The 21,840-nt window shown below is 42.5% G+C and overlaps 1 protein-coding gene across 8 annotated transcripts in view; it reads right to left on the reverse strand.

The window, feature by feature from the left end:
• Positions 1-21,840, reverse strand: part of LOC143783036 (uncharacterized) — a 251,852-nt gene that overhangs the window by 94,091 nt on the left and 135,921 nt on the right. For all 8 annotated transcript variants that reach the window (XM_077271204.1, XM_077271209.1, XM_077271208.1 and 5 more), the window contains 4 exons: positions 20,224-20,315; positions 20,003-20,117; positions 9,561-9,731; positions 4,545-4,615 (listed from right to left, as the gene is read on the reverse strand). In XM_077271204.1, coding sequence (XP_077127319.1) covers positions 4,545-4,615; positions 9,561-9,731; positions 20,003-20,117; positions 20,224-20,315 — 449 coding nt within the window. The remainder of the gene's footprint in view (positions 1-4,544; positions 4,616-9,560; positions 9,732-20,002; positions 20,118-20,223; positions 20,316-21,840) is intronic.

Raw genomic sequence — 21,840 nt, forward strand, 5'->3', positions numbered from 1 at the left:
CCAATGGTCCCCTGAGTCAGAAGTATGCACTTCTCCTGAGTCAGAGTCAGAGACTACAGGGGCTATTTTCCTTTTCTTAGCAGGAGGAGGCTGTGGTGTCGGGGGTTGTGAGAAGGTCGCCATGGAAGATTGAACTTCCTGTCTGATGAGAGTCCTGATGCTGTCCATAAGAGAGGGCTGTTCAGCACGCAGAACCTCGTCTGTGCATGGCTGGCAGAGCTTCTTTTTATGTGTGGGGGGAAGCTTGCAACACATGCAACACACTTGCGACTGGGCACCTTCTTAGAGGCAGAAGCTTTGTCTCCCTAAAAGAGAGAGAAAGACGGACTAAGTCGAATGAATTCTAGAAAAAATGGACAGCAAGGGACATCATCCCACTACTTACGGCAGGGGGGTGAGCGCTGGGCTCTGCAGAAGCAGAGTGAAGGGTTTTGTCGCCATCCATATCAGAGATCTGACTATAGAGAGTATAGACAGGAGGTCTTACCTGGAGGCTTCCTTAGCCAGGAATAAATAGGTTGTTACCGAGGCTCCCAGCGAGATTGGTGGTGCTCCTCCCCCTCGTGATGTCCGTTTGATGGGGGGGGTCAGGAATGCCCCGTCCATGCCGCCGCTGCAAGTCCTGGGTCAGGACGCTGTACGGCGCGCGCGGGAGCTGCGGCGCAAGGAGCCAGCGGAAAAAAACGGAAGTTCGGCTGAACGTCACTTCCGGTGCGCGCGCGCCAGCTCCAGCAGCAGCGTGGAGGGAGGAGGAAGCCGGGGAGCTTGAGAAGGACCCTGGAGCACCGCACCGCCCTGCTTTGCCTCTCGAAAGAGGCGCGGGTAGGGCGGGCAGGGGTCCCAAGTCACGTGAAGGGACACGGAGATGGGAGCAGTCTGGATGGAGGAGGAGAGCGGAGCCCCCGACCTCGACTGCCCGGCTAAAGGTAACAGTGCTCCCGATCGCCGGCCACGGCAGCACTATCAGAGGACCTCTTCATGCCCCATAGGGGACAGGAAATACACTGGTGGTTGCAGGAAGGGGAGGGGTATTTAACCTCTTTGTTCCTGTCCCCTATTAGGGCGGGGAGACATCCTCCGATACTGCTGTCGTGGAAGGTGACTGGAGAAAGTTTAGAGCTCTTCATGCTTCCCTCTGCCGACAAGCTTTTTGGAGATGGAAATGTCATTCTCCAGCAGGACTTGGCACCTGTCCACACTGCCAAAAGTACCAATACCTGGTTTAAAAACCAACAGTATCACTGGGCTTGATTGGCAGCAAACTAGCCGGACCTTAACCCCATACAGAATCTATGGAGTATTGTCAAGGGGAAGATGAGAGACACTAGACCGAACAATGTAGATGACCTGAAGGCTGCTATCAAAGCAACCTGTACTTCCATAACCCCTCAGCAGTGCCACAGGCTGATCGCCTCCATGCCACGCTGCATTGATGCACTAATTGATGCAAAAGTATTGAGTGCATTTACTGAACATACATTTCAGTAGGCCAACATTTCGGATTTTAAAATCATTTTTCAAGCTGGTGTTATAAAGTATTCTAATTTACTGAGATAATGACTTTTGGTTTTCATTGGCTGTAAGCCATAATCATCAACATTAACAGAAATAAACATGTGAAATAGATCACTCTGTTTGTAATGACTCTATATAATATATGAGTTTCACTTTTTGTGTTGAAGAACTGAAATAAATTAACTTTTTGATGATAGTCCTCATATGGTCACATGGACAGAAAAATCAAAAATTAATAATTTTCGTAATGTGAATATAAATTAAACGCTGTTGATTGATTTCCTATCGCAGCATTGCCGTCAGTTATGACATCGTTCTTGTGCCATTTTCCACTCTATACCGTGTAGAGTAAGCATGTCACAAAGTTAAAAAATGTAACATAAGACAGTACATGTACACAGCAATGTTATTTTGACATTGCTGTGCATTATGTTGCTTTTTGGGGTGCTTTTGCATCAGTCCTTCAGGCAGATTCTGAGTGAAATCAGTCTAAAAAATGCTTCAATGTGTACAGTCTAAGATTGGCCTTGTATGTGCCATTGTAATTTTCAAGAAATCAGAGCAAACTATGACAAATGTACCGTAATAAAAGATACACAGTACTCAATAAATGTGTGCATTTTAAGATTGACCTAATATCAGAAAATGCAATCTACACCTACTTTGCACAGGCGCAGATTCGAACGAAAGCATTTTCTGATATAAAGTGTAATAAACCATTCTAAAAGTCATTACCCATCTCACCTTCTGGTTTGCTGTGCCCACTTTTTTTTAACTTTTAGTTAGCATGGTGCACACACAAAAAATATTTTAAAAGTGAAATTTTGCACATTTTGAACAAAACAATACATGCATGATTGGTATTGCTACAAACATATCAACCTGTAGAATATAAATGCATTATTTTTTTATTTGTATGGTAAACTGTTTGAGAAAGACATGAATGGGGAAGGCTCATATTTCGTTAAATGCTTATCTCCTAAACAATAAAATTGGTTGGAAAGCGGATGGGGATTATTTACAAAAAATAAATACTGAAATTATGAATTGAACTGAGGGTTTTGACAACTTCTCATTTTGTTGCATTTGGATTATGACATTGAGAAGCTTTTGTATGGACGTGAATAATTAAACAGCTAGAGCTGATTATTTCCTCATATTTTGCAGAACTAAATTCCTAGGCCAAATTGTGCCAACATGTTAAGTAAGTAAGATAAATTAAAGGGAAACTCTTGGTGACACAAGAAGAAGTCATAGCAGCCTGCCTCACCTATTTATTCTGTTGTCCTCTTTATAACACCTCTAACTTGTTTTTCAGCAGACAATCATTTCAGATTGTCATTAGTAGACTGGGGTAACATAGACGCAGGTTTAGGAGTGCCTTGTGCAGCAGCATGCAGCATGTTATGGTCAAAGTGTTATTTTAACCTCTCGCTATTGTGGGCCGGAGTTATGTTGGCAAGAGGCTTATATCATCGACAGAAAAAAAGAAGCAGCCTGGAGGGAATTCAGTGACATCATCCTTGCTAAGAGGATTTAGGGCTGAGACAGACTGCCGTATAACTCGTGCAATGAAGGCATTGCACTTCACGCACTGGCCTGGCACCTTCTCCTGACCTGAGCATGACAGCGGGATGTATTTCTATGCAGCCGTCAAGCTCAGGTCAGGAGAGCAGATAGCCAGTACGAGGTTTACGATGCGGTCCTTGCATGAGTTATATGGCAGTCTGTCTCTGCCCCTAGGGTGGATACCACCAATTGTACTTGAAGACTGTTGCAAAGTAAAGGATTTTTAATTATTTTTTGTTTTACTCAAATTTACAAGAGACAACGCAGACAACGTGAGAACAAATGAGCTTAAAGGGAACCTGTCATGAAAAAAAAAAACATATTAACCTGCAGGTATGAGGTTAATCTGCAGGTCAATGCCATTCTGAAGCTGCACCGGCACTTAGACCACCGTTGGGGGGGATAATGAGCTTTATTCCTCCAGGCAGCGTCGGGCTTTCAGTCATATGGGTGGATCGTTGCGGCTTCAGTCTCTACTCTAAGCCACTCAGAGCGGTGACTGAAGCTGCATCAGTTCACCCCTACGACTGAAAGCCCGAGGCAGCCAGGAGGAATTAAGTTCATTTAGTGCCAGCAGCGGGGCTCTTAGTGTTAGCACCGGGCCGGTTCAGAACGCTATTAACCTGCACATTAACCCCATATCTACAGGTTAATAGCATTTTTTTTACATGACAGGTTCCCTTTAACCATTCATCAACAGCACAGCCTCACAATAAAAAAAAACTTTTAATTTTACGTGGATGAGCGCAGCAAAACTATGCTTTTCTGCAGGTTTTTGTCAGACAGGACAGACATGCGTTAGGCCCTGTTCACACTGCGTTAGTGGAGGAAGGGGTTGCCTGAGACTCTCTAAAACGCGATTTACGCAAACTCCGATGGGACGATAAATGGCAGTGAGACGAATAGAGGTCATATAAACCAAGTTTGTGCTTTTTTCTAGGTTATTTTTCAGATTAACACAGAAAGGTAGCAGCCCACGGTTTTTATTGTTCATAAAAAAACAAAATGATAGGACATGTTTTCATTACTAAACATTGTAGAGCTGCTTTATTTTTTATTTTAGAGGAATGGCTTCAAATGCGCACACAACCTTTACAGTGATACATGGCATTGTAATGCTTCTCATGTGAATTGTAGACATTTACATTGCTGTTTCTGCTGATGTTTTAGGCCACTGTCAAGTGTGTAAAGCTTATGCAGTAGCTGGTAGTGGATCTGTACTGATGGCATTGTTAAAACATCCCTCCGAGCAAGGTACAGAGCAGGACTATGTTCCCCCTTCGAGGATGTCATCACATAATGTCTACACAGCGTAGTATAGATTTGCATTAGGGACATAGTCTCACTGTGTTAGTGTCCTATAGCTCATGTCAATTTACTCCCCTAGGCATGAACACCAGATAGCAGTTCCTAGAATATCAGTCTTCCATATGAAATGTCAGATATTTGGGATCACCTACCAGAAATCTTTGAAGTAAGCGGGGTGAATAGCCTGCAAGTCGTCAATACCCTTCTGTAAGTATTCCTTTTCCTACAATAAAAGTGCACCAAATGTTATGACTTGTAGGATCGATTGAATTCTTAAAAGGGTTGTCAACCTTTGGTAACAAGTATTTTTTATTATTTAAATGCATGTATTTTGGGATAAAAAAATATTTTGCAGTTGTGTGTTATTACAAATTTTGTACCTTTTGCCTCTAATAGTCTCTGTGTTGATGAGTCCATAAATGAGCTTCTTGTAATATTATTACAGGAGCGTTTGTAAATGTGAGGCTGCTTTCACACTAGCGTCGGGCCGACGTACCGACGCATGCTGTGAAATAAATGCCCGACGTGGGCAGAGGAAGCAGTCTTACGACGCTTCCGCTGCCCCATTGCAAGGTCCGAGGAGGAGGGGGCGGAGTTTCGGCCGCGCATGTGCGGTCAAAAATGGCGGACACGACGCGCAAAAAAACATTACATGTAACTTTTTTTGTGCCGACGGTCCGCCAAAACACGACGCAACCATCGCACGACGGTTGCGACGTGTGGCAATACGTTGCAATGCGTCGGTAATGTTAGTCTATGGGGAAAAAACGCATCCTGCAGACAACTTTTCAAGATGCATTTTTTCTCCCGAACGACGCATTGCAACGTATTGCAAACGACGCTAGTGTGAAAGTAGCCTAAGCTGTCGTCAAATGTGACGACACAGCATTTAATCTTAATTATCCAGACGGGTGCTCTAGTCCGCTAGCCCGAAACTACTACTCAGACAACACAGGGTGAGGGTAAAACAGTGTGGCAATACTTTATTGAACCACAAAACAGGCAAATAACACATAGAATAGTCCCAGCAAAATACCCAAGATGGTGCAAAATTACAGAGTCTCACCCTTCCACTGACTCATCGGGATAAGAGCAGCTGTGATTTTAGAGCTTCTAGAGCTGACTACACCCACCTGTGGCTTACACAGAGAGGAGGTAAGGCCAAGCTTAGGAAGTGGTCAGTTCTTTGAAGTACAAGGCCAGGTGACCAGAGGGTCACAACCTGGCTTCTCCAAATATCTCCACGGAGCCAGGTGACTGGTGGGTCCCAATCCTGGCTTTCACAAATGTAAACATGGGGTTCAGGTGATTGGTGGGTCCAAATACTGGATTCCCCAAACATATCCATGAATTCAGTGATGGTCAATGGAGCAGATCTGTATTCTTTCAGCTGGGGCCATGGAACCCTAAGCTGGCATCTTGTAGAATGTCAAATCTGCGTCCCTTGTGATGGAGCCATGATCTGGCAGCTATCCTGTAGAGTGTTCCTGTCTCTGGTTCTTTGGATCTCTGAAACTCTTGGATTTCTTTGATTTCTTGTCACAGAGGCATATCCCTTTTATAGTTCACAACTGTTGTCCTTCAAGCCAACATCCACAGGACAAGGGGTGATGGAGGTTAACCTGCATTGCTTAATTATTTATAGTTTATCCTTCAAAATTTGCATGTCAACAAGCTAAAGGACCTACACTATGGTCAATCAACATATTAAGCAAACATTCATTGCTTAATGACCCTGCATCACTGTCTTGCAAAGAAAGCAGACAAATAGATGTAGTAGCTGATATAAGAGGCAAACATCAGCCACTCAAAATATCAAAAAAAAACTTTTAAGACTCATGTGACAACAGTGTATGGTTCTTGACCAACTGATGAACAAACACATAAAGTCAACAGGAAAAAAGGAATGTATGTCAAATGGAAAGAGGGGTGCATATCTAAAGAAGTACAAGTGTTTCACCGTAAATTAGAATCATCAAAAAGTTAATTTATTTCAGTTCTTAAATACAAAAAGTGAAACTGATGGATTATATAGAGTCATTGCAAACAGAGGGATCTATTTCAAGGGTTTCTTTCTGTTAATGTTGATGATTACGGCTTACACTCAAAAGTCATTATCTCAGTAAATTAGAATAATTAACAAAAAGGCTTCCTAAGTGTTTAAAAAGTTCCCATAGTCTGTTTTAATAGGCTCCATAATCATGGGGAAGACTGCTGACTTGACTGATGTCCAGAATGCAGTCAATGACACACTAAGAGGTGGGAACATCACGGTGTGGAGCTATTTTTCAGAATATGTCGCTGGCAAACTTCAAGTGCTTGAAGGAAGGATGAGTGGACAAAAGCAATGAACCTACCAGAATGATCAAGATGAAACAAGGGTGGACATTTTGATCAGGGTCATTTGAATGTTTTGGGTTGTCATTATGATTTAAAAAGAGAAAACACAGTAGTTTGACAATACATGGCTTCACCCAACCACTAACCATGAGTGGAGAAAAAGTTTTGGTGTTATCATTCATATTCTCTGAAAAAAGGCCAAGAAAGCAAACATGCTGCCAGGGTATGTAAACTTTTGAGCATAACTGTACCTATCTAAATATGAAAAGTATAAGATAAGGTGTCCCACAAGGGAGCTTGTAAATCTCACAGTGGGCTCATGAAACTAAAGGTGGGCCTCCCTTTTGTGATGATACTACCCCCATAGGCACAAGCAGTATTCCTCCCCTAAAACATTGCACACTACCTGACACAAGGAGTAGTGGTATTAGATAGAGAGCCGTTTGGAAGACAAAAAGGGCTGTCTCTTGTTATTGAGCTGAGCCAAATGATCCAACTTAGTACAAGAGCTGGAAATCCCATCACTCATAACTAATGTGAACAAAGCATTAGAGTATGTTCTGAGTTTTCCTAAAGGGAATATGTCAGTAGGATCAACCTTCCTAAACCATCTATATGGACATGTAGGTCATAGAAAGCTGAATAAAATAATACATTGATATTTGTGATCCGTTGTCTTATTCCAGAGAAATCCATGTTTTTCTTTATATGCAAATGAGCTGTTAAGATCTTTGGGCCGGACATAGATTTCTGCGAGAATCTGCCTACAGATGTAAAGGGGTATTATCAGTGTGAAATATGTATATCAGGAGAGCAGACTGTCAGTAATTACATGTCTCACACTTGTAACTCGCCATTTAATTTAAAATAAGCTCTGTGGAGGCAATGTTTGTCCCATAGATCTTAGTAGCTCATTTACATATTAAGAAAAACATGGATTTCTTTGAAATAAGACATCAGATTGCAAATATCAAAGTATTATTTTATTCAACTTTCTATGACCTGTGTGTGTTATGGCTCGGTTTGGGGATTAGATCTGCTAACTTGTTGCTCCGTGGTCAGTTCTCTTGTCTACTGAGCTATTGCCGTTTCTTCTCTGCCCACATGCTGATAGTTCCAATTGTTTTTGTTCCCCCTTCTTGGTGTGCTTCTCTCTGGGTGTTTTCCATTTTCCCATGTTGGTCTGCCTTATCACATTCTGGGATTTATATGTTCACCCTTCACTGCACTTCCTTGCTGGCTATACCTCTAGGTGAACTTGTATTTACCAGTTCCAGCCTTTCAGCTAAGGGGTTTACCTTGCATGGCAAAACCAATTGTATTCCTGCAGTGAGTCTGTCTTTTTCTTCACAGATCCTCTTCCTTTCACTTCTTTAGGCTTATGGGACGTTATTCTTGTTCCATTTATTTTTGGCTCTTCTTAGCTTTCCCATTCTACATAATATAAAAGTGTTTTCATTTTCTCACCCTGGGTTTTAGATAATCTTCCTGCACACTTTCTAGCCTGTACAGGGACATGTTGGGTGTAGGTGCGGCATGTCCCTTTAGCAGGTCTTCCCTTTTTCCGTTAACCGTGAGTGTGTGTATATGTGTTTTAAGTTCATAACAGTATGTCCATATAGACTACTAAGAGTGTTGATCCTACTAACAGATTCCCTTTAAGGTATATCCAAGGTTTTTCAGCATGAAACATACAAACTTTATTAAAATTATAAGAGAACAATTTCTCACATTTAGCCTCAGAATCCATCTTGAAATATCAAGTAACGTAGCTAAATAGGTTAGGCTATCTTACATATACTATATACAATGATGTAATAAAAAGAGCAAAGCATAGGCAAATAGCCCATTTTGCAAATAATAATATGCACATCCATCACATTATGCAGATAAGTCAGGGGCAGACATGTCATTGGTGCAAGCTGTGCGGCCGCACAGGGGACCAAGAGGTAAGGGGGGCCATTTCTACCTCCAAAGCAGGTGCAATTTTGCATTTTTAGGTGTTCTTGGGCTCATATATTGTTTTTGCACAGGAGCCCTTTTCTGTCTGTGTCCGCCAGTGAGATAAGTAATACTATATATTTAGGGCATGTCGATAAGCCATCCATATGAGTCCAGATCTTCTTGTATACCATAATATTAGAAGTCTTAGCAACAACAGTGGAGAAATGCAGATCTTGATTTTTCCACCTGGAAGCTATGTGTATTTGAGCAGCTGGCAGTATAAGCTAAGCCAATATAAAGGCTGTATTTTGCATATTTAAAGGTTCGTCTCATAAAAAGAAAATTGCTGGTAATTTAGGGCATTTAGCTCCCTGTGATAGGGATGAGCGAATAGCTTCGAAAAAGGTTCTTATCCGAATAGCTATAGCGCTTCCCGAATAGCTGTCTCGGGAACCCGGATACCTGGAGCGCTCCCAATAATCAGCTGTTCGGCGCCGCAGCTGTATGTGTCGCGGCTGTGTGACAATCACAATACATGTATGGATAGCCTGTTTGTTAAGACTGTCACACAGCCGCGACACATGTAGCTGCGGAACCGAACAGCTGACTATCGGGAGCGCTCCAGGTATCCGGGTTCCCGAGGCAGCTATTCGGGAAGCACTATAGCCATTCGCATAAGCACCTATCCGAAGTTATTTGCTCATCCCTACTCTGTGACTTCTCCCACCAAATTTTCAAATTTACTATTCTAGACCAAAAATTAGCTACTATCGGGCAAGATCACTGTGTACAATTCAGAGGGGTTTTTTTTTACGTGGACTTGCACCAAAGTAAAAAAAAAAAGAAGAAAAAAAAGCTTAAAATAAGGATGGCCTTTCATGTACCTCTAACCACATTGGATGGCAGTATTTTAAGTCTTTCTCAAGCTCTTTTTTTCTCCATTCTTTCCATTGATTCATCTTGATCTTTGACTGATAAATTTCTTTAAATTCCTCCACGATTTGATATAAGGTCAAGCCCAGAGCTATGCAGATGACAATGATTCTCCAAACATCCTAAAATCAAGAAGAATCAAGATATTTAATTACAGGTTACCTAAAGATAACTCGTGAAGGGGACTTATATTTTTTTTAGTTTTTGTGAGTTCGTTTTTTCCTTCCCTTCTTTCAAGAGCTATTTAATATTTTACATTTTCCATCCATACAGCCATAGGAGGGTTTGGTTTGTTTTTTTTGCAGGATGGGTTATTATTTTCAATGACATCATCATGTTTTCAATTACATCATTTTACCATATATTCATTAGAATGGAATATGGGAAAGAATTTCAAGTGAAATTGTGCAAAAAAATGCAATCCCCCCATTAATTTTGAGTTTTATTTTTATGGTGTTAGGAGAAAAAAATTGGGTTCGTGTTGTCACTTTCTGAGAGTCCTATCTTTTTTTATTTTTTTCCTGTGAAGGCTTGTTTTTTTGCGTGATCAGCTAATGTTTTTATTAGTACTATATTGAACTAAAAAAAATCAATTCGACCATATTAATGTTTTCCGCCTTATTGCGTTTATGGATTATATAACTTTATATTCTGATAGATCAGACGATTACAGACATGGCAATACAAACATGTTTTTTTTTTAATTTCTTTATTTTTTTATGTGGGAAAGAAGGGGAGAGACTCCATTTTTTTATTTTAGAAACTTTTTTGTTGTTGTCCCCTTAGCAGGTTTGAACCTGTCAGAATGCATGTCCTAAATCCTTCCATACAACAGCTTTGCAGTATATACAGGGCCTTGAAAAAGTATTCATACCCTGTTTATTTTCCAAATTTTTTCATGTTACACCCACAAACTTAAATGTATTTTATTGGGATTTTATTTGATACCATCACAAAGTAGAAAGTAATTGTGACGTGTAAAAGAAATTATACTGGGTTTTCTAAATATTAAAAAAAAATATATAAATCTAAAAATTGTGACATGCATTTGTATTCAGCCCCCTGTAGTCTGATACCCCTAAATAAAATCCTGAGTGACCAATTGCCTCCAGAAGTCACATAATTAGCAAACTGATTCCACATGTGTGTCATTTATTCTCAGTATAACTACAACTATTCTGTGAAGCCCTCAGAGCTTTGTTTGAGGATATTAGGGGTCAAACAGCATAAGGAAAACAAAGGAGCACACCAGAGAGGTCAGGGATAAAGTTGTGGAGCAGAGTAAAGCAGGGTTAGGTTATAAAAATACAGCCCAAGCTTGGAACATGTCATGGAGCACTGTTCAAACCATCATCCAAAAATGGAAAGAGTATGGCACAATTGTAAAGAACGAAAAAGCTGGAGGCAAAACGCACGTCGGGGTGAGGGGACGCCTGGGCATATCTCCAGTGGCAGCTTTACTCTCAGGTAAAAAATATTGTCCACACTTACATCTTTTATGTCTGATGTCTGGCTTACAGGACTGTGTTAGTGGCCATTGCTGCATTTACCTAGGATTGTGCCAGCATACACTTAGGACATTATTTAGGCTATAATGTGAATACCTGGGCTGCACTCCAGCTATGATAGAGTGACCATTTGGATATAAACTCTTATGCACTGGGGTTTAACTTCTATGGAAGGGGAGTTACTGTACTATTACTTATCCTTCTTGATCTCCAATTATTATCCCTCCATAGAATCCCCCATTTATTCTCTCCCCTTTTGCTCAGTGACCCCTACAGTATTTCTGCTTTTTTACATTGTTTTTATCACTATCATTGAATAAAAATTAACTACTATTTTAATATTATCCTTAGATCTCTTCGTAATTCACCATATTTATTTATAGATGGGATTGTTAATATACAATTGTAAACCTACCAAGACATAGCCACCTAAACTGACATCCAAAGCAAGAAGAGCAATAACAGAAGTAGCCAAAAGTCTCATGGTCTCTCTGGAGGAGCTGCAGAGATCCACAGCTCAGGTGGGAAAATCTGTCTATAGGACAACTATTAGTCGTGTAACCATATACAATGCCAGTGTCGGCATAGTGATCTAGTTAACAGTGTGGCTGTGTTAAATGTTTCAGTATGGGAATACCAATTTACATAATCCACCGAGACAAGGAGACACTTATTTAAAGATATTTTCTGGGTTCAGAATTCTGATGACCTGTCTTTGACCCTTCTGCCCCCTGCGCTACTGGTAATAGTATATGTAAATAGCCTAGGGTATTTAGTTATCACTATTTTGATTAAAAAAAAGCATAAAAGCCGAGCCCAGAAGAGGAGGCGTGCTGTTCCGGGGCAGAGGATCAGCGGTACGAGTGCCGGTACAAAGGAGTTCGCCCGGGATCGCGGCGTAGCGCCGAGAAGATTCGGTGAGTGGGGGAGCAAGCAGTGCGGGAGGACAGTGGCCCCTAGAAGGCGCGGCGGCCATCTTATCTTCGGAGTACCGCACTGCAGGACAGGCGGTCCGCAGCTTTGTTCTTCAGCGGTAAGGCCCCGCTGCATCACCTCAGTGACTGCTTACTTATCGGTCCACTATATAAGGTGGGGCATCCGGATAAGACGCCAGCAGACCCTTAGAGGTGCCATTTAGGTGCTCCCTCTCCCTGGTCCCCTTTTTTGGCGCCAAAAGCCACCATCTTGTAAGGAGGCAAAGTCACGGCCAGGGGCTCAGCTCACCCCCTGGGTCAGCGCTGCTGCACGCAATCTGCTGGACAATTGAAGGTCCCTAGGCCATCTCTCCATATAGATAGGAGGTCATACTAGAGGAGGGGAGTGTGCTGATGGGGGTTCGGGCTGCGTGATGTAGCTGTTCTGGCTCCGTGTGTCCCCCCATGACCAGATGTGACCAGCCATAACCTGCTAATATTTATGGGCAGAACCAAAAAACGTGTTGGACAGTCTCTAGACCCTTTAGCTCACACAGAAGACATGGATCGCTACGTTACCACAAAAAATCAGCAGAGGAATACCAGATCCCAGTCCTCCTCTAAAATCCCTGGTGACTGTTCATAATCACAGGACTCCCTAGTCTCCCACAGCTCCCCTGATAGAGCTACATACGAGGGGGACGATAATTCTGAATTCCCTGATGACATGACTATCCAGGACCTCAGTAAATTTATCAGAACTCTTCCCACCAAAAATGATTCAGAGACATTCGCCTGCAGAATTGAAAGCTCTTACAAAAAAGAACTGCAGGTCCTTAAATCAGAATTCACATCTAGAGTGGAAGATGTTGAGAAATCCCAGGAAATTATCTTGCAAGAACTTCAAACCCACAGAGAGGTTCTAGCTAATCATACCATGAGATTGGAGGACATGGCTATAGGGTTAGAGGACTTAGAGAACCGCAACAGACGCAATAACATTAGAATACGCGGCCTCCCTGAGTCTGTCGGCCCAACTGAACTAGACAGTACAGTCCAAAAACTGTTCCTTGAGATCCTGAACGACAAAGGTGCGCGTTCCATAGAATTTGATCGGATCCATAGATCCCTGGGACCCAAACCACAATCAGACTCTAGACCCAGAGACGTCATATGCAGAATACATTATTATAGAGTCAAAGAAACCATCATGTGGGCCGCTAGACAGAAAGGCTCCATTACCTTTTGTGGGGCTCAGATTCTAATATTATCAGGTCTATCTAGGCGGACCCTACAATTAAGAAGAGCTCTGCGTCCACTTTTATCTCTTCTTAAAGAAAAAAATATTCTATACAAATGGGGATTTCCGTTTCAACTGATCGCTTTTAAGGGCGGGAAATTAGCAATTTTTCGCAACCTGGGAGACCTCGCCACCTTCCTGGGAACTTTCGAATTACCACTGACTGAGCTTCCTGACTGGCCAAAGCCTCTTCAGCTCCCAGACATTCCACCCAGATGGCTGAAATCCCCTCACGTCAAGCAATCTAAAAAGAACAGTTCAGCTCCTTATCAAACCTGAGGGGGCATCCGTGTTCCTCATCTTACTCGAAGTTTTCTGTCCGACATACTTATGTTCCAACAGGATATCTGGACTTTTGGTCCGATATATACTTGGTTTGCTCGTGCTCAATTGTTCGATTGGTTGTCATCTTGGTGGACACCCCGGCTTCTTACTTATGATGTTATATAAGGTCTTATTTTCTAACAGTTATCGCTAAATAGTTATGGCTCAAAACATGGATTAAGAAGTTCTATTGTTGACCTGCAAATGTTTATTACTTGTTTCACGGGTGTCTGGGTCGTGGGGGTGGCGGGTGGAGAACGGATCCGACTGTCGGCTTTTCCTCACTCAAATAGATGCGCTTGGTGGATATGGGACACACCATCGCGTCTCGACTTCTTTATATAGGTGTACTCACGCCTTACTTTGTACTCTTCTTTCCTTCTCTCTACTTGTTTGTCTTTATTTCTTCCCTCCCCTCTCTCAGTCGTTCAACTCTCAACCCCCCAGCCTATCTCCAACTCTGGATTCACTTATGGGGACCTTGGGGACCCGGCTTCCGCGCCCGCACTGCCAGTTCTCTGAAAATTACCTTGACTATGGCTGAGATCAGGTTTTGTTCATACAATGTTAGGGGGCTCAACTTTCCAGAAAAAAGAAAGCAGATTTTGTATTCCAGCCATAAGCAACGTATCTCAATTTTATTACTTCAGGAGACTCATTTTAAGACTGGGGTGACTCCTGACTGTACATCTCCTTATTATCCGAAATGGTTTCATAGCTCGAACCCCCATGCTAAGTCCAAGGGTGTATCCATAGGTTTTCACAAGTCCTTCCTCCCGGAGGTCCTTGATTCGGCGATTGATCCAGAGGGGAGATTTATTTTCTTAAAACTGACTTGGGGATCTCGTGAGCTCACTTTGGCGAATGTCTATTTTCCTAACCAGGACCAGCTGAAATTCGGCTACTCGTGTAAAAAGCTCCTAGAGAATTTTGCGGGCAATTCACCGATTGTTTTGGGAGGTGACTTCAATCTTCCAATGAACCCCTCAGTTGATGTGTCATCTGGTAAGTCCTCGTATCCCCTGTCTACCATCAAAAAGGTAAGAAAGCAGATGAGTGATCTACGTCTGGTTGATGTTTGGAGGGCCCTTCACCCGGATACAAGAGACTATAGCTTCTATTCTCAGGCACATTCCATCTATAGCAGAATCGATTATTTTTTTGTGTCCCATTCCCTGCTGGATTCGGGGGTGGGGGCGGAGGTGGGGTCGATGCTGAGGTCTGACCACGCACCTATTTATTTTTCAACAAAATTGGACACCTCAGTGAGGCCTGGATTTTCTTGGCGCCTAAATGAGAACTTATTGCGAGATCCGTTATGTGCCTCAGAGGTGAAACGATCCATAGTAGGTTTTGTGGCGGATCATGCATCGGACCCCACATCTCCTGCGATAAAATGGGAGGCATTGAAGAGTGTCTTGAGGGGTATCCTTATCTCCCATGGTGCCCGCCTCAAGAGGATCCACATAGCAGAAATAGCTGATCTCTCTTCTAAAATCTCTAAACTCGAGTTAAAACATAAACAAGACCTTTCCCCGGGTTACCCTGTTAGATCTATCCACGGCCAGACAAAAATTACTCACAATTCTGGATCAGAGGTCCCGGTGTTTTAGGGAGAAAATTCGGAGCCGGTTTTATCATATGGGAAACAAGAGCGGCAAATTCTTAGCAAGGGCCTTACACCCAAGGGGTCCGCAGACTTTTATCCCTTTCATAAAAATGGCCAAAGGTAAGATAGCACATAGTACACGGGACATATTATCCAGCTTTCATGACTATTACAACTCCCTATATAACATAAAAGGTCACTTTGGGGACCTTCCGACTCACTTACTCCATGATAAAATAAAATCTTACATTCAATCAAATAGGTTGCCTGTGGTCTCGGAGGAGTGCCTGGTGGGTCTGGAGGAGGACTTTTCATTAGAGGAGGTCACCTCGGTAGTTGGAGACCTGAAATCAGGGAAAAGCCCTGGTCCTAATGGCTATTCAGCAGGGTTTTGTAAGCAATTCTCGGACCTTTTGGGCCCTCCATTGTTGGCCGAGTGCAATTTTGTCGCCTCGGGGGGGGGGGGCGTTTCCCCCACAGGCCTTAGCCGCCCACATCACAATTATTCCAAAGCCAGATAAGGATCCCACCCTGTGCAGTAGTTATCGTCCCATTTTACTTATCAATATAGATGTCAAAATGTATGCCAAAACGATTGCTAAGAGATTGAGTGGTCTCTTGCCTCATTTGATTAATCAAGACCAGGTAGGATTCGTTCTGGGTAGAGAGGCTAGAGATAATACTATCAGATCCATTTCGTTGATAGACAGAGCAAACAGAACTGGGGACCCCATGTGCTTATTATCAATTGATGCTGAAAAAGCATTTGACAGGGTGGGTTGGGACTTCATGTATCTAACACTTGAGGGTATTGGAATAAAACGGAAAATGCTGAGGAGCATTATGGCACTCTCCATCGGCGCAAATCAAAGTTAATGGCTCCCTGTCGGACCACCTTCACATTCGAAACGGCACGAGACAGGGGTGCCCTCTGTCACCCCTGTTGTATATACTAACTATGGAACACTTGGCAATGCGATTCGCAATAATATACCAATCAAAGGGGTGCAGATCTCTTCAGAAGAACATAATTTGGCTCTATTTGCTGATGATGTGCTTATGTATATCACCTCGCCCTTAACTACTATACCCAATGTTTTATTGGAGCTGCATCGCTTTGGCCAACTGAGTAACTTTAAAATTAACTCACACAAATCCGAAATGCTAAATATCTCCCTATCCCCTGCATTAGTCTCACAATTACGTTCCTTCCCTTTTAAATGGCACACTGACTCCCTCAGATACCTGGGTATAGCCCTGACTACCAAGACATCACGGCTGTACGAAATTAACCATAAAATGGCCCTTCGTAAGGCTGAGCTTGACCTGGAGCGTTGGAATAAATTGCATTTGTCCTGGCTTGGTAGGATCAATACTATAAAAATGGATCTATTGCCACGCCTGTTATGACCCCAATGGCGAGGGTCTCAGAGGAACGTGGAAGTCTGCAGAATACAAAAATCCAGCTCATAGGGCAGTGGTAACTGGGTTGACCATATATCTACTCCTAACGCCAACACTAGAAGTAGCCGGGGATCATTCCTACGTTGATTCTAGATGACACGCGCCAGCCGGAGAATCTAGCTACCCCTAGTAGAGGAAAACAAAGACCTTTCTTGCCTCCAGAGAAGGGGACCCCAAAGCTGGATAGAAGCCCCCCACAAATAATGACGGAGAGGTAAGAGGAAATGAGAAACACAGAAATGAACCAGGTTTAGCACAGAGAGGCCCGCTTACTGATAGCAGAATAAAGAAAGGTAACTTATATGGTCAACAAAAACCCTATCAAAATCCACACTGGAAATTCAAGAACCCCCGAACCGTCTAACGGTCCGGGGGGAGAACACCAGCCCCCCTAGAGCTTCCAGCAAAGGTCAGGATATAGATTAGGAACAAGCTGGACAAAAATACAAAACCAAAACAAATAGCAAAAAGCAAAAGGCAGACTTAGCTGATATAACTGGAACCAGGATCAGTAGACAAGAGCACAGCAGACTAGCTCTGATAACTACGTTGCCAGGCATTGAACTGAAGGTCCAGGGAGCTTATATAGCAACACCCCTAACTAACGACCCAGGTGCGGATAAAAGGAATGACAGAAAAACCAGAGTCAAAAAACTAGTAACCACTAGAGGGAGCAAAAAGCAAATTCACAACACACGCCTTCTCTATTACTTTCAGACCATTCCGATGGTTCTGCCTGCTTCCTTCTTCTCCAGACTCAAATCAGCCATCACAAGATATATTTGGTCGGGCAAATGACCTCACCTACTACCAATCCCAGAGTTAACATCTGGGGGGGGGGGGGGTTGGGTGCCGGGGATTACAGGGGGGGAGTCTTCCCTTTCTTACTAGAAATCTGATTCTTTTTGTCAATCGCAATCATCTAAAGCTTAATTTGTCATCTATACCTGGTCCCTTGACACCGATCTCTGACAATCCGGAATTCCCTGCGGGCCTAGATAAAACCATATTCCTCCATAAGCATAGGGATAGCCATCCAATAATTCATGACTATATTACCCCTTCATGTGTAAAACCTTTGCATTCCCTCTTTGAGGGTTCGGAGATTCCACTTGGGATGTGGTTTCTTTATGAACAAGTCAAAAGCTTCGTTCTCAGGGTATCTAAACGGGTCGACCTTTTCCGGTCGCTTACTTCTTTCGAGTCGGCGTGTCTGGGTGGGGACCCTCCATCACACACAGTATCACTCCTGTATAAAATGTTCCAGGGGTACCAGATATCTACATTGGATCCTCCTGCTTTCTTCCAGAAATGGGAAATTGACTTGAATAAGTCGTTAATACCGGATGACAGGAATAGGAGTCTTCTCTATACACTTAGATCCTCACTATGTGCGGACTACCAAGAGAGAAGTTATAGACTTCTGGCTCGATGGTTTAGATGCCCAGATACCATCCACTCTATGTTCCCAAATACCCCAGACACGTGCTGGAGATGTTGGGGGGAGAGGGGTTCATACATTCACATTTGGTGGTCTTGCCCATGTATTAAAGGTTTCTGGGAGGATGTGTTTAACCTACATAATAAGCTATCTATGTATAAAGCCCGACCCTCAATAGAGGTGGCTCTGCTATCTATCTGTGAGCTTTCAGTGGCTAAATTTAAAAAAAGCCTCCTCAGACATTTCTTGACAGCTGCGTGTAATTTAATACCTCGCTACTGGAAGCAGACGAATATCCCTTCAAGAGCCGAGCTTGTGGTGGAGCTGAATCTCCTCTTCAGAATGGAGCAGTTGGTTGGTCAGGACACCGGGACCTTGGACAAGGTCCTGAGCGTATGGACCCCTTGGATAATGTTTAGGGAGACCGCGGGCCTGACTGCGTGGCTTAGCGGAGTCTCTGATTCAAACCTTTAATTTTTTTCAGATTGGACCCTTGGGTCGTGAATTAATAAGCACTGAATTCGGTCCCAAGCTGCGTTGGGCGGAATAGCGGAGGCCGGTTCCCCCCCATCCTTTCCCTCTTATCTCTTCTTTTCTATCTGTTCCTTCCCACTCTCTTCTCTTTGTTTGTTAATTGTTGTATATGTTATAAAGGAGTTTTGGTTATGATTTGGACTGAATTTGGATAATTTAATACGGTGATATATTTGAACTTGGTTGTTAAACGAAGCTCCGGAGAAACGGACCCACACTGTGACGGTGACTATAGACATATTTCGCCATAATGGATTACAGCAAGAAGATAACGGAGTCATGGTGTGGGTCTATAGAGTATTGTTTATTATACATTTTCTCTTGATTACAGTGGTAATATCTCAAATGTCATTTTAAGTGGTATCATTCTACTATTATCTTGCTTCAATAGTTTTTGCGAAAGTGACTTCACTCAATAAACTTGATTTACACAAAAAAAAGCATAAAAGCCATCCCACCGTGATCAGGTGTATCTAATCCTTATCTTGTGCCAGCCGACCTCAGTGTAGATAAGGACAGAGCAGGACATGGGCCCGACTATTCAGACACCTGCCTAAGGGAAGCCATATTGATGAAATGCCTAATTCAGAAAGGGGCTGCCACGCTACTGTTTGTACAAAGTACAAAAACTACAGCAAAACCAAATAAATGAGCTGGAGCATAAATTGCTATACATGTGATGTGTAAGCGCATGTTGCATGTTCACACTGTGGCCATTTCACAGACAAGAAAAAACAAACCCTATGTTATTTACATGTAATATAACTATTTACCTATTACAGGTATGGGCTCATTTTGTTTGTTTTTTCTTGGTTTTTGTTTGTCTGCAAAACGTATGTGTTGTGACTGTGGTTCGTTGAACTTGAGTTGGAAGCACATCAGGGTCTGATCTTACAAATGCTTTTCCTGGTCGAATGGACAAAAATCCCAACAAGCACATATAAAAAATCTTGTAGAAAAGCTTCCGAGAAGAGCGGGAGCTGTTATAGCTGCAAAGAGGGAACCAACGCCATTTTAATGCTATGCATGTAGATTGGGAGGTCAGAAAAGCTCCTGTAGGTGTAATGCGGAAGTGCCCCAATACCTTTGTCCATAGAGTGTAGCAACTTTTAGCTACAGAGACCTAAAAGAACAATTGGTTGTAGAAAATTCCATTATGTGGACCAACATACCAACTGAATAAGAGTCTTCATATTAATAAAGTGTTATTTTTCACAACTGTGTTTTCTTACAACTTTCCGCTGCCGGAAGGGCTGTGATATAAAGCCATTCTCTTTGCTTGCACATGCCATGACGTACCTCTGGAAATTTGTAAGGGGCATCCTCTGCTCTTGGCAGCGAAGATGCGATTCCCAGAGCTGTCCACGATATGATGAATAGAAGATTCAGTGACAGCATTATAGAGATTTTCTTTCTACGGGGAGAGAGAACATAGCGCAGGCTTTCATCTCAAACAGCTGAGGGAGAGCTTTGCCCACAGGCACTATCAATTAGCTCAATGAAATAGTCTCCAGGCTTACCTGCCAAAAAATCTCCATTTTTCTTCAATTAATTTCTGGATAACTGGGTGCATGATAATATCGAGTTGACGGGATTGCACAATGACTTCGAGCTGAAGAGGATGATGGAGGGAAGCAGACAATTACAGACTTACTTATCATGCGTGCTAAATGGGTCACTTGTGATTGCTGACCCATCATTTTACACTATATGGTGCCCATAGATTGCAGGGAAAACACATCTACAAATTAGGGTGATGCTGAATTTAGTTTAGAAGAATGAATAAACCACATTGTCTCCTCCTGAGTAATTAATCAGTATTTGTAAATTCTAACAAAATGTATAAATTCTACCTTTTTCTATCTATAATAATAACAATAATAATAACAATAGTCGTAATTTATATAATTCCAACATATTCCAGATCACAGAACAATTCAGAGTTCATATGTATACATAATATCAGACATTCAAAAATAATAAACAAGAGGAGGGCTCTGCTCAAGAGGGCTTCCAATCTATGGGGAAATAGGGCTGGGACAAAAAGTAAAGGTCCTTATATTGTACAATGGTTCAGTTATTTTTTAATTGTAAAAAAATATGCAAGTGCACATAAAGAGCAAGTGACCTTTATGGGAATTAAAGATGTCACTCATTAAATGTGAGGGCTGCGCTATCTCCTTTAATTAATGTGCATTATTAATCGCATCAGAAACGCATGCATGCTCTATGGAAGCTATACAGAGCAACCTGGCACAAGGAGAAGAGCTGGGGAGCCAGGCAGAAAATGTCTGCGTCATTGTTAGCTAGCAAGTAGGGGTGAGCAGCAGTCAAAAAATTTGGTGCACTACTCAAGGTCTCAGAGAGCCACAAACATGCCATGAAGAGGCTCATACATGTACTGCAGTCAGTGAGATTTGAGAAGGAGCCCAGCCCTCTTGCGTGAAAGCACCACCACTTCACAAAGAGAGAATTGTCATCACAGAGAGGAACAAATGCATCTGTCAAGTAGGTGTCTACAAGGGGTGACCAGTTGCCACACATGAATGTTGATGCCTGTGAGAATAAGAGTGTCATCACAATGTGGCAACGAGTTCTGGGGAACCTAGTGCCTGAGTTTGAGGGATTGATGGTAACTAAGTGAATCCCTCCCCTAGCTGTATTTTTAGTGATTGATTTCTCTGGTTGATAAGCTTTAGGGGGCTAAGTATTATTCAATACTTCCCCATATGAGGCCTATCAACAGTAACCGGACATTAATTTGTTAATGTTTGGACCACTCTATGGCATGTCACCAATATGGACTAGCTGCTCTAAAATGATAAACAGCTGCCTCCCCAACATGTTTCACCTTTGCTGGCTTCTTCAGGGAAATGAGGCTGCTTTGCAGAGAAATCAATTACTAAAAATACCGCAAGGGGGAGGGACTGAATAATACCTACCCTTATATGAGACTGCTTATCCCCAAAAAATAAAAAGGAAAATAAAGATGAAGAATTGAATAATAGTTACCCCTGAATAATAGCCATCAGACAGTTGAAATTTTTAAACGAGCACAACCTCATTATTATTCTTATAGTTTAATAAAAGTTACTTTTTAATCTTAGAATCTTTCATTTAAAACAAGCTCTAGAGGC

The sequence above is a fragment of the Ranitomeya variabilis genome, chromosome 6, assembly GCF_051348905.1.
Source record: "Ranitomeya variabilis isolate aRanVar5 chromosome 6, aRanVar5.hap1, whole genome shotgun sequence".
NCBI classification, from domain to species: domain Eukaryota; kingdom Metazoa; phylum Chordata; class Amphibia; order Anura; family Dendrobatidae; genus Ranitomeya; species Ranitomeya variabilis.